We start from the raw sequence: 19,458 nt of genomic DNA, 5'->3' as shown, positions 1-19,458 counted from the left end.
GCATCAAAAGTAAGAAGGAACTGAAACCACTAAAAAATCTCAAGATGGAACTGGAAATTGCAGGTCCTGACTCTGATCTCATGGATTTCACATAGGCTTGATTTAATAGATCTGCAGCTTTGTAAAATCAACATAATTTGACTGATTGAAAAAACCCCAACAAACCCTATAAAAATTCACATTTACTGAGGAGCCAGTCCTCCAGGTTCCTTGCTAGGGCTGGAAAACAAGAAATCCATTTGACAATTTTTTTAAAAAATTTCATCCTGAAAAATGGAAAATCTGAAAGCCTTTAGAAACTTCCCCACGATCTGCATGAAAATAAGGAGAGTCCTGTAACCCAAAGCAGCCCCTAGCACAGTGATGGGAACACATGTATAGGAGTTAGGTGATTCCTGTAAAAATCTAAGCGTGGAAATTTTCATAGTAGGGATTATGACCCTGAATTTCCTTCCCATGGGAATTTTGACCACAAAGTCTAACCAGGAATTTCCTTAACTGACCTGACATGTCTCCACAGAGAGTTCTCATTTCAGCAAATGTCTCCTTCCAACCAAAAACATCTTGCTGAAAATTTTTCAGATTTATTCTATACACACGATTACTCAGAAGTTATATTATTATATGACACATTTTAGCAAATGCTTATTCAAAAAAAAAGTCTTTTCCACAAGTCAGACTGCCCCAGGTTAATGTAAAACATGATTATAAACTGATTTTATTAAACTAATTCAAAGGACTGAGTGGACTTTTCCATTGCAGTTTAAACCAGCTCAATTTTGTTCTGTTCTAATGTGATTAGGAACCTGCCACGTTTAAATAGAAATCAGAGCACTGAAACAGGGTAACCAAATTGGTGCTAGCCTGGGTGAAGATAAGGCTGATTCAGTCATGCTGATAACAGCTAAGGGTCGTCTGTGTCCCTTCTGAAGCTCCTTTCGGAATTAAGGCATGCATGCGTTGGGAAGGATGTTACTCTTTGTTTAGTATAAATTGTAACATATAACTAATATAATATTAACCAAAATGCAAATCAATATAATTAAACTGGAAAGACATCCATATTACCATTAAGAAAATCGTGTTTATATATATTTTTTTAATCTCTAGGTGGGATCCCATGTTTCCAGTAAAACCCTTCTTCCTCCAGCTAATTCTACTGGGCAGGATGGGTTGAAATATCAATGCTGGGATCATCCTATAAATTACTCTCTTTGAAGACAAGCTTTCGGGTCTGCTTCAAATTCATCTGAAGTACCCAGAAATTCTCCATCGATTGCAAGAAGCTTTGGCTCAAGCCTTTAATGCCCTGTAGTCAGCCTTACAATGCAAGACGAACTGGAGGGGTTCTCACTGACAAGCCTTCTAACAAAAGTCACCATGCCTTTCCCAAACAAATGTGCTGAAAAAGAGTCAGAGACATAATAACATAAATGTTGATAAAATAACAACCAAAAAAAAAAAAAAAGCCACAGGAAATATTTGTTATCCTTATTTATTTAATAAAGAAACATAATAAACTTGAATTTTTCCAGGTACAAACAGCTTAATATGTCCTATGATATTGGCTGATATTTTCCTCGCTCTTTTCGTAGCTTGAGTGATTCATGTGGTAGCCTTTATTGAACAAATCAACAGAAAAAATGGTAGCACTCACCATGCTTATAGACAGTGTGGGCCAACTATTGAGTTAGTGTCTTTAACTAAATCACTGCACCGGGAGGTTGCATCATTGCTAGATTCGGATCGGCATCTCCATTAATAAAGATCTGCAAGTGAGGTTATTTGAAGTTTTTGAGGGGAGTTCTGCATACCATACAAAGATACCATGCCCTCTTCAGGTCTAAAGAAATGTGCCACAAAACAATAGAAAACCCAATAGAAAACCAACCTTCCAGTTACAAAGGTTTTGAAAGTAATTTACAACTCAGTTTTAGAAAGTTGCACTGTAAACATCTATAGTTAAGACCCTCTTTCAGATTTTTTTGCATTATGATTTTTTTTTTTTTTACAGGTTTTGGGTAGAAGACAGAACCATTTGTAATTGCATCAGTACTATAGGGTCTCACAGCAATGACAATAAAATGTTTAACGCAAGGGTGAAATGACCAGAGGAAGAGCTCTTCTCTAATATAATCACTGACCAGCTAATCGTCCTATTACATCCCGTTCATTACTGGGCCTGACTCTTAATAAGAATATCGGTTGAATATTTTCTAATATAAGTTACAAGCGATTAAAATATTTTTAAAACAGCATGACCAACACTGCACTGCTGAGTGCACGCTGGCTTTTTCCTTGGGTTTTGAACAGTTTATATTGTATGTGAAAAAATCACATAAGAAATGCTCCTTTTCATTAGTATTTTTCCCTCTTTTTTTATTCTAAATCTTTGACAGGAAAATAATTTTACCAGTTGTCAGCCAATAAATGCTTGTTCAGCAGGTAATGAATGTACTATTTTCTAATTAAACAGTTTCATTATAGGCAGCAGCTCGTTGCTAATGATCATTAAATCCCATTGAGAAGAAAACATTTTAATCAGTAAGTCATGTCCTCTGAGTGTCAGCCACTCTATAAACTCACAAGATACATATATATGTATAGATATACGTATGTGTGTATATATATATATGCATATAAATATAAAAATCGCATACTCTTTCTGGGTGATATGTACAGTCAGAATAACATTACAGCATAAATACACAGGGAATCTGTATAAAGTTTCTCTAATTTGAGAAGCCTTGAGCAATTTTGGTTTTTTGGGGGGGTTAGGGGTGGGGAGGGAGAAAAGAATAAAGAGTGTTTTCACTTTAAGGAACGAAGAGTAGTTCCCTTAAGTTAGAATCTAATTACATACAAGATTTAAAGGCAACAAAATCCCGAGAGGAACAGCCCTATGTTATACACCATAGACATGGGGTTAAAAGGGCAAGAGAGCATGACTATAATAATACTTATATAGTACGTTTCATTCCCTTATAGCACTTTGCAACCAGAAAGTCTTACAACACCCCTGTGAGGTAGGTAAGTATTATTATCCCCATTTTACAGATGGGTAAACTGAGGCACAGATAGGTTAAATTATTTGCCTAAAAATCATGTAGTAAGAATCAGGAATAGACCCCAGGAATCCTGATGGCAAATCCTCTGAATTAACTGATAGACCACTCTCAAGTGAATGCCTGAGACACCTCTCAATGAATGGAGAGAATATATTAGCCCATATTTACACAGATACATCGTCATCCTTTTGACATGTTGTCTTTACATATTCTGACTTGTTTAGAGGACAGATAACAATGGCCATAGATAAACTTGACTGTAACATGTCGCTTTAATTCTTGTTGCCACCCCATGTGGATTTTGACTCCTTTACAACCTGGGATGTAACTATATGTTAATGACAATACACCTTAAATACATTCTTGATATCTTTGCTTCTCCAAGGTGAAAAGCACAATTACTCTCCCTTAAAGTGCAATGGCTCATTACAGAAATCTCAAGATTTTCCATAAAGTCCAACCAAACCCAAATACAATCAATCTGAAGGTGAAAAAGAAAGAACTTGTCTGTAATGATGGACTTGTCTCTATATTCTATAAATACTTTTTCACATTCTATCAAGGCTGAAAGTTTGATAATAAATAATAATCTATGTTAGCACGTAAAACCTCTAATACTTTTCTACAGCCACACATCCACCTTTCACCCCGTTGTCATTTCTTTGGCCTGAAGCTGATGGACACATCAACTGTAAATATTACTTTGCCTACAGGAATGAGGATGTATCTATTTTCTAGTAGATTCTTTTTGTTGGTTCCTGTATTTCTTGTCCTTCCCCAGTAATCTAACTGTACCGTCTGAGAAAATGAAAGATGGACACTGAGTAGAAAGGATTCAGAATCTCAAAATTTACATACAGATCCAGAGGCAATTCCCCTCCCACCTTCTTGATCACACTGTCGCAGCCGTTCTGCATGGTCCAATTGATGTTTTTAGTAGTAGTAGCAGTAGTAGTAGTAGTAGTAGTAATAGTAGTATTTTTGGAGTAATATTAATGCACAGAGTTTCCAATAAGGCTGCTTAGCTCAGTGTTCCTCGGGAAAACGTAACCTATCCCACTACCTTAACAGAAACTTTGCCAGCGTAGATGGTGCTTTGGAGCACTACACACAAACGTGATGCACTACTTCTAGGGTGAGTTTGATTGCGGTATTCAAAGCAGATTCTTGAAACATACTAAAAAATTAGTGCTTTTATTAACAGTTTTACAAACAGAATCCATTACTGTCTAGTTTCCTGAAGGATAGAACAAGTCATTTCTCTCATTATTTTGACATTATTTCCTTCTCTGGTTTTTTTGTATTTCTGCTGATGAGCAGTTGCAAGTCCCAAGAGGGAGGGCTTAGTGTAATAAACAGTTAAAATGTTGCTAATTTGATAGTTTACTTTGCAACAACTTTCCTCTTGAAACGATGGGGATTCCACAAATTCCTATTACCTTGACTCAGAGTTCGTCATGAAGAGTGTAAGGATCATTAATCTCCATGGAAAAAGAGACTTTTTTTTTAAGTAAAAAAATATCAAATATAATAAATTTATGAAAGACCATTCACAACATATACAGTAAGTGTTACATTTTGCTACAGCAGCTGTGATATTTTTTTTTTCTTTTTAGAATGCAAGGTCATACATCGCCATAAGTAAACACACTAATATGAGTAAGACCTTAAATGAATGTATACAGCCAGGCTTTATCTGTGGATAGATATACACTGTGTTTACTGTTTTACAGTCTAGCATATTCTTATTCACACCATTGATATAACAGCTATGACCCTGCAAAGATCCTTCCTGTGCATATATAAATATAAATATTGAGCCAAGTCAAAAAGAGCAGGGTCAAAGGTTATATGACTTATTAGGCTCCTGTAGTTAAGGGTAAAAACTCCATTGTTTCTTTTGCAACTAATTTTTAATAAGAAGGCTGCTTCAACTGTTGTGTAGTTACAGCATTACATTCTGTAAACAATATTTGAAAGCATTCTAAACAAACATTTAAACAATTGATTCTTTATCCATATCTGGCGAGAGAAGACAATCTATAGCCTCATCACTTTTGCTTGAGTCCGTCATCTTCAGCTGGAGATTATCACTCGTACCTCTGGTGACGCTGTCGTAGGATGGAGGGAAAGATGTGGAGGACAGAGTTTCTGATTTGTCTATTGGCCTGCCGTAATTTTCGTTCATCATGAACGCAATAAGACCCTCCTTCTCGGGTGCATCGTCCTCGAGGTTGCTGCTGTCAAAAGTTCTGTGCCGGTACAAGTAAGATGCCTGCTTCATGGAGCGCCGAAACAAATGTCTCCTGTAGGCCCGCTGGATGACGATGGCGGAGACCTCTTCTTGTTTCCGTCTGAGAGTTGTTGTAATTGGTTCGTAAGAGATCTTAGACGGATTTGCTGCCATGAACTTTTCTTCCATCTGTATTTTAAGGGCATCCATCTCTCCGGATTCTCCTAGCACCCTTTTTGTAAAAGCAAACAAAATATCCAAGCAGTGGATCCTATCTCCACTGACCATGGGCAGGTCCATTGCTATGAGTTTGATTTTGTTTGGTTTCGCTATGCGCAAAGGTTCTGACAGCGCGTCTGCAAAGTCTGAAAGTGCAGAATACTCAATAAACTGAGTGGCTTCAGGGTCAAACTTCTCCCAGATTTCATAGAACATATCAAAATCATCCTCGCTTAGAGGCTCTGTACTTTCCTCAGTGGCTACACTGAAGTTCTCTAAAATAATGGCTATATACATGTTTACAACAATGAGAAATGATATAATGATATAAGTAACAAAGAATAAAATCCCTACGGCAGGGCTTCCACAGTCTCCCTTTGAACCATTTGCATTCAGAAGGTTTGGGTCACAATATGGTGGTCCGGTGTTTAAAATAGGGTTGAGCAGACCATCCCAGCCAGCTGACGTTGTGATTTGGAAGAGGCAGAGCATGCTGTTAGCAAAGGTTTGGAAGTTGAACATGTCATCAATGCCATACTCCTTCTTCACATAGGCAAAGTTAGCCATGCCAAAAATGGCATAAATGAACATGACCAGAAAAAGCAAGAGGCCAATGTTGAACAGAGCAGGTAGGGACATCATTAAGGCAAACAGGAGAGTTCGAATTCCTTTGGCTCCCCGGATGAGTCTTAGGATCCGGCCAATCCGAGCCAAGCGAATGACTCTGAAGAGTGTGGGAGAGAAGAAATATTTCTGGATGATGTCAGAAAGTACGGTGCCTTGAAAAGAAAAGAGAAAAACAGTGAGTTAGTACATGGGAAATAACCCGAGGCTTCCCTTTAAAGCAATCAGTCAGGATTATGGACAAAATCAATGAAAAGTTCCCCAAACTGGAAGACCTATGATAAAGGGAATGGCATTGTCATTAATGTTTTCATGCCCATTTAATCCGTGCAAGCTTTTGAGACTATGAGCAAAGGTGTCAATGGTAGCAGTAGTTTTATTAAGGGAAAGCTGGTCTATCGGGAATGAGAAACCAGGATCAACTCAGATGGGACATACCTATCTTCAGCTTTTGGTCATGACTTTTGGTTATGACTTTTGGTCACCTGAGCCATTTATCCTGAGTGTAGCTGGTGAGCATTTTTCTGATTTGACAATATTTTTGTCTGTAAGTGTTTGTGAGTCAGCACGGAAAAGCTGGTGAGCTGGTCCTGTTTTTCTGAGCCACCACCAGAACAGTGCAGATTTCTACTGGAAATCCGCTTGGTTGGTTGTTTGCTTATTAATTTTTCCACTTTCCCTGATGGGCTGGGAGGGAACTAAAGGCTAAGATTGTCCTAGCAAGGAAATGAGCTTGCATCCCTGTAGCTAAACTCTTCCTGCAGAAACAGAACAGCTCGGTCCAGACTGTCTAATGCCAAAGGTCCCTGGCTGCACTGAGCTGTGCTGAGCTCATGTCTCCCAGCCCAGCCTGGGAGAAGGCCCACTGGCATGGCCCAAGCCCTCTGACACTGAAACGACCTGGTTGATCATGGAGCAGCACTATGACCGTGACAGCTCTGGTTAACTGGCTGCTATGGGCATATCCTGAGCATCCAGCATCAAGGCTCTGATGACAGCTGTATGGTAGTGATGTTCCCTGGGTGACCCAAATCTCTGAAATCCAGGTGGTCTTGGCTGATCCAAGGACCCCAAAGCACAGGCTGCTCTCTGGGCCCTAGGGATCTCCTGCATTGGGACCTTGCAGTCCCCCTGGTCCACCAGAGAGAGCTTAGAGCAATAGAAGCATCAGTCAATAAGAAGATGGCTGTTTTCCTAACATAACAGTTTTTCATTCACCTCTTCCCTCCTTCAAAATGGAAACTGTATTGGAAGAGCCAAATTTCTGAGTTCCTTCTGCTTACTGGATCAGTTGGTGATCTTCCAGTTGCTACTCTATTTCCAACTTCAATGAAAACTCTTTTGGCAGGATTTCAGATTCACATTTGACCTGCACTTCTGTAGCACCTAGCATATGGTCTATGGCTGGGGCTGCAGGACAGCGAAAGGCACACATTAACAATAAAACCGTGTCTCTCTGTTTCATCCCTTGGGTAGATGAGGATTCAAAGTTCCAGAGACAACAGGGCTGAGAACAGCCAGACTCACTGCACCTGCCCAAACCTGCCCTGAAGGGCTATTTCACACTGATGTAATAAAAAGTAAATAGCAAAAGAATAGCAGTCTGCATGTGCCCTTTTCATGTGGCTTTTTTAATTCTCTGTCTTTGGCTGTTATGCAGAACTGGGGTTAAGTGTATGGTGCCGGTTCTGGACCATGTTTTATCACCAGGAACCATTAAATGTACATTGAAACCAATATTGTGGTGTGATAAACCTCATCATTTCGCTGATCACACAAGTTATTGTTAGGCAGTATTATGTTGTATTATTTAAATATTAAAAAAATACACTTAGGATCTAATTATCTGAGTTGAAAGTGTATTTTATTGCATGAAGCCTTCAACTTTGTCTAATTAAATTTATGTCTGCCTTTTCAACTTCGGAGTTTGGGTGAAAATCCAGATTCACCTACCTACAATAGACAGAATAACGACGACAAAATCAAATATGTTCCAGCCATTGGTGAAGTAGTAGTGTCGCAGAGCCAGCATTTTGATGATGCACTCCCCAGTGAAGATGGCAACAAAAAGCATGTTGATTTTATGGAGGATGTTCACTTTTTCTTGACTTTGGTCATCCGTTTCCACCATCATGGTAACCATGTTAAGGCAGATGAGAATCATGATGGAGACATCAAAGGCTTGTTTTGAGACGACATCAAAAATAAAACCTTGGTATTTGTTCTGAAGGAAAGGAGATTTAGTTAGGAAATTTGAACTGTGTCAAAATGATGACATCATTGTCTCCTGATTGATCAGAAAGTAGAGGAAAATAGAGAATGTAGTGCTTCTGATTAGAACTTCATAAACATAAAGATGATGACGAATGGTTGGATGATGGAGTTTTCAAACCCATTTACTCCTAATGCTTCTTTAAACTCCTGAAAAAAACACCTTGGACTGGGGCCATGAATTCATTCAATGCAGGCATGTGGCCACTGCCATGACTGCATATGTAAATTGGACTTTTAGTCAATATTGCGGAACAATGGGTATTTTGTACCACACAGGTCACTGGACTTGCAAATACTGTCCAAAATCAAAACATGTAAATACTAAGTGGCTTTCATCTGGAAGCAATCACTCTTCCTACACTGGGAAGCATTCATTCTATTAAATAAACATTCAGCTATTACAAATAGTTCAACTGAATTATGCCATTCTTACCAGTGGCCTTGGGATTGGCTTTTGAGGTTTCTTAGATCCCAGCTTTTTCATTGCATTATAATACTTTTTCTGTTCTTCTGTCATAAAGATATCCTGGCCACCTAAGTATAGGGTGAGAACAAAGCTATTACTTTTGATGAAAAGAGGTCCACTGCCTCCATCCAAAGTTCAGGGCTGCATCCTTTTCTATTTTCTTATTTCCCTTTTCATGTAGCTTTCATCAAAATATCTAAGAAGGGCTTGATGAGATGCAGTCCTGGGAGCTGCTTATCGCATGGAGACGAAGGGCAGGAGAGACAGAGCAGTGCAGGCAACCAAGGAGGAGCAAGACTCAGATTCTGTCTGCACTCAAGGTAGGTCCAGGGTGAGAGGGGAAAATAGAAGAACCTCAGCCCTTTGTTTAGAGCCTACAAAGCAGCGAGAAACAGAGGTCTCAGGCCAGGCTGCTCTGCCCTGACCCTGGCTGCATCTTGGAGCAGGGAGGCGATGGCTTGAGGAGAACAGGTTGCACTGCTCTGAGGGACCGTGCTGTTTGTGCATGGGGCACACCAGGGCCGTCTGTGCCCCTGTGGCAGAGTTTATGCCAGAGATCCCGTCCACACGGAGCTGCTTCACTGCTTTCTGTGGGGAATATAATCCCCCAGCCTGTATTTTCAGGATGTTCATCCTATGGGGACATTAGGGGCTGCTACAACTGTGCTTTTGTAAAAGTACTGCAGGGTGGTTTCTGCAGCTGTTCTGTCAATGCTAATCTTGATGCTAATGTGGCAAAGCCATTGCCTATAAATCTATCCCTTGCCCCGGTCTCTGCAGCAATCACAAGGTGATGTGTAGCATATGCACTACTTATCTTTTTCTTTTGTTGGTTAAAATTGTCAATGATGACACCAATGAAGAGGTTCAATGTGAAGAAAGACCCGAAGATGATGAAAATCACAAAGTACAGGTACATGTATAAATTGCATTCCCATTCAGGCTGCTCCTCACACTGCAATGGGAAAAGGGAAAAGGCAAAAATGACACCATCTCTGCACATATCACAATACTAATGCAGTTAAAAGAAAACTCTCTATCAGCAATAAAGATTATGAAACAGGAAAAATAGGGTAACTCCCACTGACAGAATCAGCACTCCACGGTCTCTGTTTGAAGTTTACTGCTGGCGTCTGCAAGGCCACGGTCATTGCAGCTACATTCACAACACTGTCACAGCGATCACACTGCTTCAGAAAGTGCAACTTCAGAATAAATCCTATAAAATATTCTCAGTCTGAACCCAGAAGGGGAAAAGAACCCATTTTCTGATTATCCTGAATCTTATATGAACTGATGGTACTTATAAAAAGCAGAAGTATGGTAGCAGTATAATTAAATGCTACTTAAAAACGCTGTATTGAGAGTCAGTGTATTTAGAAGTACAATTTTTCTTTTATGAAGGGTGGAAATGAAGAAGATCTCTTGATGAAGGACTGAGCAGCGCAGTCCAATAGCCTCAAATCACATGTAGCACATCTGGCAAAAATGCTCAGATTTGCCCCACCAGCTCCATGTATCTAACCAAGATGCCAGAAGCTCACATTTCCCTAAATGCCATATTTTCTCGTGTAACCTATGTGTTTCATTCAGTAGCAGGGAGGATACACACACGTGTACATGTAGTACAAGAATAAATCAACATCACGAGCTGTGTTATGCAAAGGTACTTCTCCGCTCCTTTGAGATCATGAGGTTTTTTCACCCTTTATTCCTCCATTTAGGGCTCGACTCCCTGTTACCTAATTCAGACTGCCAAATTCCCAGTTCCCACTGTAATCTTGTTCCTTTAATATTATTAAAAGAACTACAACATCTCCTTCAATAAAGAAAAAAAAAAACAAACCAAACCATGCAAGATATAGCAAGGGAAAAGCCCTTTATATATATATATATTTTTTTTTAATATATTTTTAAAAAAAAAAAATATATATATATATATTTTTAAATATATATATATATATATTTTTTTTTTTTAAGGAAACCTGAAAGCTGAATGGGATGTAGGTAGGAATGGGTTGCCAGCACAGGGCAGTCACCAGCACCCAGAGCTCCAGCACGTCTCAAACCAGCGCTGGAAGTTCACACCAGCCGCTTTCCCTGCTAGGAGCTCCTCCACCCTCCTTGAGCGGAGCTGCTGGTTACAGAGAAGAAACTTGCCAAAGGTGAAGGCAGAGGAGGGGTTGAGGAGGGGGATTACAAGGGAATGTAATTTAAACCCCATGCTTTTAAAGAGGTTCCAGTTATCAAAAGTTAGATCTGCGGAAAATATGGCAGTCAGCAGGGAGAGTGGAAGAAACACAGAGGGTAGTTCACGTTTTTGTACTCAGTCTCACTCTGGAGGTGCCTCTCTGTGCTGGGAGTTTTGCAGCACGAATAGGTAAATCAGTTGTGTAGAACCGAGGGCTACATTTGGTTTAATCTCAGGGTCATGATGCTTCAGTACCAGCTGCTAAAAATGAAGGTCTGCAACTGTCTCAACCAGAGTAAGACAGGGCCTGGCAACCTGCCTGTATTTTATTGTTGTTGTTAAACACCATGAATGCTGCGAAAGTCAATGGAAAAGGAAATTATTAATTTCCTTGTAGTGACATACCTCTCGTGAATCCACTGCTGCATACATAATGTCCATCCAACCTTTAAATGTGGCCTGAAAAAAACCCCACAAAATACATAATTAAGCATATTAAATAAGCATATCTTGAAATGATGATATCACCTCTGTGATGTTGAGCATGTTCTTCACAGTTAATGAATTGCCTCTCCTTTAAAGCAGTATGTATCCATGAGTTTATGTTCATTTAGACATTTAAAGTTACTCCAGAATGGTTTTCTCCTGGATTCTCTCATACATGTTTTCTGATTTTCTGCAGTTGTAGGGCTAAAACAGAGGTTTTTAAAAGAGATTTTAAAAAGGAGAGAAAACATGGCAATTAAATCTTTGGACGTTTTGACCTTCAAGTAATGAAGAGATACAGCTACATGGGACAACTCAGAGTGCTGTCCTGCACAAGTCTCGGACCAGGTGAGATGGGTCCCATCCATATTGCTTGTTCAGACTGATGGGCAGTGACTACATTGTAGGATCCCGCTGAAGCTTGGATTCTGCCCTCTTTTAAAATGGCAATGTCAAAGTCCAGGGAGAGGCATAAATCACAGCTGACTTGAAAGGAGCAAAGGCAATCAACACCTGCTGTGAGCCTGGCCCTGGAAACTCCATCTGCTTTACTGTTCAGATTTTCTTTCTTTAAATCAGAGTTTCTAATTATTATTTTTTTAATTGTTTGAACAAGGAGGGAGTCCACAGAAATCAGTGCCTGTTACTGGAACCTGCAGTGGAGAAAGGGCAGTGACAATACTCCTAGGAGAAACATGCAGAAGTGATTTTTATTATTCTGTAGCAAAAACATGACTCTTTGCTCTCAATATATGCCTCTCATTAGACACAGCCTGATGCCAAACATACCTGGCATTAGGTCTGACTCTGGCCTAAGCCACATTACCTTTATATTAGTCCTCCGGGGTTGTTTCTTATTTGACTTCTGACCCATTTAGACTTACCCTGGATTTAAAATCAGTGTGAGCAGATAATGAGGCATTTTTAGATTTATTGATTTAATCGGATTTACACTAGCATGCATGAAAAGATCCACACCCAATATTTTTTTGAGTACTACTGACACTTAGGTTGAATTTTCTCGGTGGTGTGCAGGCATGCAATTCCAGATAACGCCAATAGGAATTTGGGCAGGAGAAACCCAGGCATTTGTGTTGAGCTTGGCACATCCAGCAGTTTTAGAAATGCTCTATTATACACTCTCTATTATTATTAAATTAAATCCTGGAGGTAATGCTGCATTCCCATTTTCCTCTGAACGCTACTGAGCCAAAGGAAAATGTTGTACAAGAGGTCAACCATCTTTCTCATGAAAGTATAGATAAAATAATGTTTGAAAGGTTGCATTCATTTTTATCTACTGGTTAAAAGAGATTAAGCCCCCCAAATCAGAACCCTTTGGAAAATCTGTTTCATGGTACTGTATGTTAGAAAACACATCAGATGTAAAGTGTTTATAGGAATGATGAGTAGTTTTATTGAAACAAATAATTATTTGAGCCTGTCATGCTGATCCTCCTTAACTGTTCTAATATTTTCCTTTTTTGCTGTTCTCTTTCTAATCTGATGAAAGATTTTCTGGTGTCATTACAGTCGCTTGCAGCTTCCAGCTCAAAATGCCGTTCAGGAAGGGTGGACGGGATGGAACAAGAAATCCTTTTCCCTGTGCAACAAAATGATATGATCTTAGCCTGTACTTTTCTCCCACTTGGGAGGAAATCTTTTCTCTTGAGTAGCTATTTTACCCCTTGATATGTACCACAGAAACAAGAGACTCTACTGCAAGGCACAGTGGTTTATAGCGATAACAGATGATGAAGTGATCTGACAAAAATAAATATTAAGAGAATGAAGTACTGTGATTTTTCTGTTTTTCCCAGTTGTCCAGAAGTAAGAGAATTAAAAATCCACGGGGCTTCTGGAAAGCTTCCCATGACACTTCATCTGCAGAGGGTAAAAGATACTGAGAATGAAAGAAATATAACACTGGGAAAAGAAATTATTTATCTGGAATTAGTAACCACTTACACTCTGGATAAGGAAGTGACAAAATCTTCATGGGAGTGTTTGTGATATTATCCTGCCTGGAAGCTATCCAGAGAAACACCATTTTCTACTGAAACTGTCATGTGATGAGATTATCTACCGATAAACTCATCTTGGGATGGGATTACATTTTGTTATTTGACTGGTGGTTAGAGCTGCAATGCAGTAAATTACTGGGGAGGAGGATAGGTGGGATGGCACTAGCTGCCCTCAAACCATTTATTGTATAACCAAATGGTGCCTTAAAATAAAACAAGCCTGTAAATCTGTGAGGGGGATTTTTTTTCTAGAAAAGGACTGCAATACTGCAATAAAAATGGCTGCTTTTGATGGCAGAAATACTGGTCTTCGCATTTCTGAAATGTTTCTTTAAGCATTACTATTGGTGAGAGGAACTTCTTAAAGCTAAAACAGAGCCACCAACAGTACAGCCAGAACACACACATTTAAGTTGGCTATGCCAGCTCCGTTATCTGCTGGCTTTTCTGTTGAATTTTTCAGTTTATTCATCATAGCAGCAATTTTATGCTGAACATTTGATTTATGTTTATTTTGTGTTAAGATGATTTTCTGGGGAGGGCACCACCGAGCATTGGACCCACCAGAGCACCCCAGAGGTCTGCACTGTGCTGAGCTCCGCGGGTTCCAAGGGCACTGCCTCTGCTCCCCTTGAATTTCCACCAGTAATTCCTCATGGAAATACTGCTTACTCCTGATCTTTGGACACATGGAGAAATCTACCCTGGCTCACCAATTTATGGTTTGTTCAGAAGCACAGATTTTTTGCACATTTTGCATCCACAGTGAAAGTAAAGTCTAGCATTACAGTTTACAGAAGTGCAAGAGATCATGTAACTCAGTAACTTTAGACATACGCTGCTGTCTCACGACCATTTTGTAGCTGATTTATGAGCTCACTCATGACTTTGGACCTGGCATGAGGGGTTGATTTAACTCTACAGTTCCTGATTGCTGTACTGGTCTAGGAGTGCTTCTGTTATCTCCCCATTCCTCATCTGGAGTCCCAGAGCGACAAAGAGTTGTAGGACATATTAGATGTAAGTCTGTTCTTGTCTAAGGAGAACTTTTCCAAGCAAGCCAGATGCTGTGTGAGGGACCACTTTTTTTCTTGGTATTATTCAACAGATTGCTGAAATTTCAAGATACGTTGCAAAAAAATATGTGGAGGTGATCATAACATGAAGGGAAGGATTCTGCAAGGGAAATGCAAAACCCCTACTGGAAATTTAAGATGTTTCTTTGTTCAGCTCAAATACAGATTTATAGAACATAGGTGCTGTGATCTGCAAAGCAATTCTGGGAATATAGAAAAAGCATTACTGAACCACTGGGTTGTAGCAATAATTTTTTCCTAATAGATTAGGGTGTTAAGGATGTTAAATCCCCAGAAGAGTGAATCATCCTTCTCACAAATTAAAAAGTCATGATAACAAAGATCTTTTCCTCCTCGTGAGTGAGGCATTTCTCTTGCTTGTAGAGTGAGCAGAGACTACCTCCAATTTTAGTAATCTGTTGTGAGACAGCGCGTTTGTTAGTTGGAGAAGCTTGAAACTTGATACCACTTCACATGAATATTTTCTGAGACTCATTAATTCAAAGTGGCATCTTCAGAACAACATGACAGATACTAAACAAGGTAGGAAAAGAGAAAGAGCAAAGAATATTTAGGGAAAGTTTCATGCAGTTCTCAACTACATTGTCAGAAAGTTTGCTTCTGGGTAGTAGTAAGCCTTGAAGTTTCCATAGTAGGAACTTCTCATTTCTTTCAAGGATGCTGTAGAAGTGAAAACAGAACATTAGGCAGACAGATTTGTTTTATATATTTCCATTTGGATTTTCAGACACATTCAGGCATCCAAAGGTAACTTCAGAGTCATTTAAAGGGTGTGTTGCAGCAGCTGAAAATGTCAACAGTCAAAAGACAAGTCCCACTTAAAAGCTCATATTTTGGATCCTGGAGGGTTGTAACCAAAATGCTTATCTCATCATTGCTACGCACTGTCTCAGCGTGCACAAAGATGCATCGATGTGTCTGTCTCTTTAGGAGAGCTGAGCTGTTAAATGATCCCCTGCAGTTCCTATGGTAGTTTGCTCATGAAATGTGACTCCATATGGAGGATATTTGGCAAGGAGCACCTGTAACCAACACTCCTCAGCTGGAGTCTGGCAAAAGATTTCCAGATGTTTGGGCCCCTTCTCTGTGGGTGTCATCTTTACACTTTATTGCCTAAGTCTGTCGTTAGCAGCAGACATAAGAGCTCCAGGTGCAGGATGAAAGTTAAAATCAATCCCCTAATGGCACTTGGCTCCTGCCCTTCCTCCTGGAAGGAGCCAGCACCTGCCATAGAAGCTGAGCAAGGTTTTAGGACTCCCTCATTTCCTGCCATAATGAGTTTGTCCAAGCTGCACAGGCTGTACATTTATGGCACTTCTTTTGTACTTCTGTAACTGGAAAACCCACTTCTGTGCTACCCAATACATGATCACAGTTTTGAAAGAAACTTGCGGGGTCATCAAGTCCATTTTCAGCTGGAAAACAGCAGTACTAGACCGTCCCTTCATAAATGTGTTGAGATCCACCTTACGACCAGTTATGTTTTTGCTGCCATCCCTGATCCCAACAGCAGGCAGTCCCGCCTGCTGAATGCAGCCTGTATCAAAGTGCCCAGGAACTGATACTGCAGAACAGTAGAAGAGACTGCTTCAAGATACTCCTTAGGCAATGCCGATTTATGAAAAGTTGCAGATTTTCAGAAAGCTGGAGCTTGAGTCTTAGAAAAGAAAAGGTGAAGGAATAGCTACTACTCTGATGGAGTTTTTTTCACCAGACAAACTAGGCATCTGTTAGGCAGTCATGGAGGAGATGATAAGCTTCAGGTGAGGCATAATATTTTAAACCTGGAAATTTTTGCTCAGCTAGATTGGATGTTTAAATAAAAGACAAAGAAAGCACTATATAGAACGGAAAATCTAATTAAAGACGTTCAAAATGAATTAATCTGCCCTGCATGGGTGAGCTGAATATCATAATTACATGCAAAAGATAAACGCTCTTGGCCTCAGCAAGTTCAGCTTTATGTCACTGAAAGAACCAAAAGTGGGTGTGCCCATTCTAACCTTTCTGCTTTCCAGAGGGTATGAAAGCAAAGACTCGATGGACAGCGCTCAGAAGATCTCCAACTCAAGTGTATGTGTACCAGGAACAGAGTACATAAGGATACGCATTTCTACAAGAAAGGAAAGCGACTTCATGGAGATATTTCATGTGTCTGTGACAGAGAAAAAAAGATCTGGGAGAAAGCAAATTTGCACCACAGGAAGGAGAAGGACTGGTAGATCTGACGGGGGACCTGTGGTAGGCTCATGCCCTCTGGGAAGGGCAGGTTGGGGCCCAGGGCAGTACCCCACCGCATTGCAAAGGGTGGATGTCTATATGTGACAACTGAATTGAGCTCCCAGCATACAAGTTTTCATCCCAGAAGCAAGGAATGCCATCACAGGTGATTCAAGACAGTAACCTCCCTGTCCAAGGATGTAGCGAGTGACTTGTTTCACTCTGTGTACATAAAATGCAACACGACAAACACTCCTAGTGCATATCCAGCCCTTTTCATCACTAGGCTTCAGAGCAAATTAGGAACAACGGAAATAAGTATCATTACCACAATTTCACATGAGGGCCCCATGGAACTGAAACACAAAGCAATTTGTCTAAAACCACTCAGCAGTCCAGTGGCAGAGTCTGGACAAGAAGATGGAGTCTCCTGTCACTCTATCCATTAGGTTGTGCTGCGTCACAGCACAGTAAATCTCTGTGCGTACAACCCGTTCATGCATGTTTTACATTTGCTGCTGAAAAAGGTTGTAAAAGTGGCTTACTTCTGTCTTTATAGATCAAATATTGCCAACATCTTTGAACCTCAACAGTCTCTTCTCTGGAATGCTCTCGCCACCTTTCCAGAGAGACCAGGCTGTGTGGAGTTACAGCAATCCGATCACCGCCACGTTTCACAGTTAGGTTCAATCTCACTCATTATGTTTAGCAGGTGGAAATGAGGTGAGTAACCAGAATGAGAGGCACCAGTGTCTTTCTCGAACATCTCCATGGAAGGTGAGCAGAGGACTGTAAATTAAGATTCCTCTGTGACTCCAGCTTTGTGCAATAACTTCAGCTGAGTAACTGAAGGTACTGTAACTTCATTTTTTCACAGCAGGGTATAGTGAAGTCCCAGTAAGTTCAGGAAGACCAGTGCACTCTGTCTGCATGAACAGTTCCTTCTGGACCACTACTTTTTGTTTCTGGAACTGAACTTTGCACTGGATTACAGTATTGACAAATGGTCTTTAATTCACCTCAATAGTCCAGTCACCTCCCAGACAACTACATTAGTGATGCACCAGAAGCTCAAATTAAAACCAGAAGCTGCCATAAATATCCCTAGGCTAAATCAATAAGCCAAATACAACTCATTTACTCTTGAGGAGAGGCATTCCCCTGACAGGTAAGGCTGAAAAACCCAGAAAAGCATAGAGGTTAACCTGAGGCTGATGATTTCAATGGGAACAAGCACATTTGCCCATTAGTTTAGTTTCTGGTGGTCACACTTACCACTTGTAGCAGAGCCAGGTACCCAGCACCAACATTATCGAAGTTAACTTTAACTTTTGTCCAGTAAAACGTGCCTGACACGTTATAGAGTATACAGTCACTCATGTTGTTAATAATTTTAGAGTCTAAAGGCATATCTCCTTCTGTCTTATTAATGCACTTCCCAAATTTCCCAGCGAACAGGTTCACTCCCATGATGCTAAAGATGAGCCAGAAGATGAGGCAGACGAGCAGAACATTCATGATGGAAGGGATGGCTCCCACGAGGGCATTGACCACCACCTTGGGTGAAAGAGGAGAGAGAAAACAGAATTAATGTCAGCACTTTTATAGACACTTTGCTAACAAGCTGTTGTGCACCCCTGATTAACTCGGCTGAACCCTCACACGGTGACAGGTGGATAACTACTAACGCTACCTAAGGAGCCAGACCACCATGAAAGGCTTCACACGTGATTATTTTTTTTCCTTTTGTAAATGAAGATCTAATCTGTTGGTATCCTACCCATGGGATGATGTTTTTTCAAGAGGAATCTTTTAATTCAGGAGCAATCTGCAAAGTCATCATGACCTCACAGATCCTACTGGATAATACACTTCAGCCAAACCACCTCTAATAATCATACGATTAATTGGAAACAGCTGGGGTACATCACAGTTTCTCAAAATAGACCAATAAAGATTTCTGAAATCTTTGACTGAACTCAAGCCTCCATAGTCCTGGGGATGTGAACTCTAGCTGTGATAAATTTTGCTTATTTAAATAATAACTGATTGAGACGTACTGTACTAAGCCAGCTTCCCCTGTCTGATCAGTATGCATGATTAGGGCAGCGAAACCATTCTAATTTAACAAAAAATGTATTATTTTTTCCTGTGACGTGCTGTAAAGTTCCTACACACTAACCCAGGCAGGGCTGTAAACCCCCGTGTAAAACCATACATTTTCTGAGGGAAGCACACTGTCACAAAATGTAGTTTTCCCCTTCCTGTGTCAGCAAGGTTTCTCCGTATTCCCAGCTTTTGGAGATGCTGCCATTGCACAGTCCAGACAAAGCTGCCCGACAGCATTGCTGCAGACACTAGCCCCACTACGTGAATTTGTCTCCATCTCTGTCTCATGCTTTGGAGATTAAAATCTAGTAGGCAGACACTAAGGTCTTATTCTCCATCTACATTTCTGAAACTGAGACAAGGTGATATTGATCCATAAAAATGAAATTTTATTCAATTGTGAAGCTGATTATGGAAAATGTCAACTCTTGTTTTCTTTCATATTAG

At 40.2% G+C, this 19,458-nt stretch overlaps 1 protein-coding gene across 1 annotated transcript in view; it reads right to left on the bottom strand.

Moving 5' to 3' along the window:
- Positions 1 to 4,072: 4,072 nt before the first annotated feature.
- LOC142405259 (sodium channel protein type 5 subunit alpha-like) overlaps positions 4,073 to 19,458 on the bottom strand; it is a 222,068-nt gene continuing 206,682 nt past the window's right edge. Inside the window, exons 23-28 of the mRNA XM_075492326.1 lie at positions 18,178 to 18,459; positions 11,481 to 11,534; positions 9,698 to 9,839; positions 8,852 to 8,952; positions 8,098 to 8,368; positions 4,073 to 6,299 (exon numbers count right to left, since the gene is read on the bottom strand). Coding sequence (XP_075348441.1) covers positions 5,065 to 6,299; positions 8,098 to 8,368; positions 8,852 to 8,952; positions 9,698 to 9,839; positions 11,481 to 11,534; positions 18,178 to 18,459 — 2,085 coding nt within the window. The 3' untranslated portion in view covers positions 4,073 to 5,064. The remainder of the gene's footprint in view (positions 6,300 to 8,097; positions 8,369 to 8,851; positions 8,953 to 9,697; positions 9,840 to 11,480; positions 11,535 to 18,177; positions 18,460 to 19,458) is intronic.

This window comes from Mycteria americana, chromosome 2 (genome assembly GCF_035582795.1).
Source record: "Mycteria americana isolate JAX WOST 10 ecotype Jacksonville Zoo and Gardens chromosome 2, USCA_MyAme_1.0, whole genome shotgun sequence".
NCBI classification, from domain to species: Eukaryota; Metazoa; Chordata; class Aves; order Ciconiiformes; family Ciconiidae; genus Mycteria; species Mycteria americana.
Note: the sequence above shows the minus strand (reverse complement) of the source record. Positions and strands in the feature narration are given on the sequence as shown.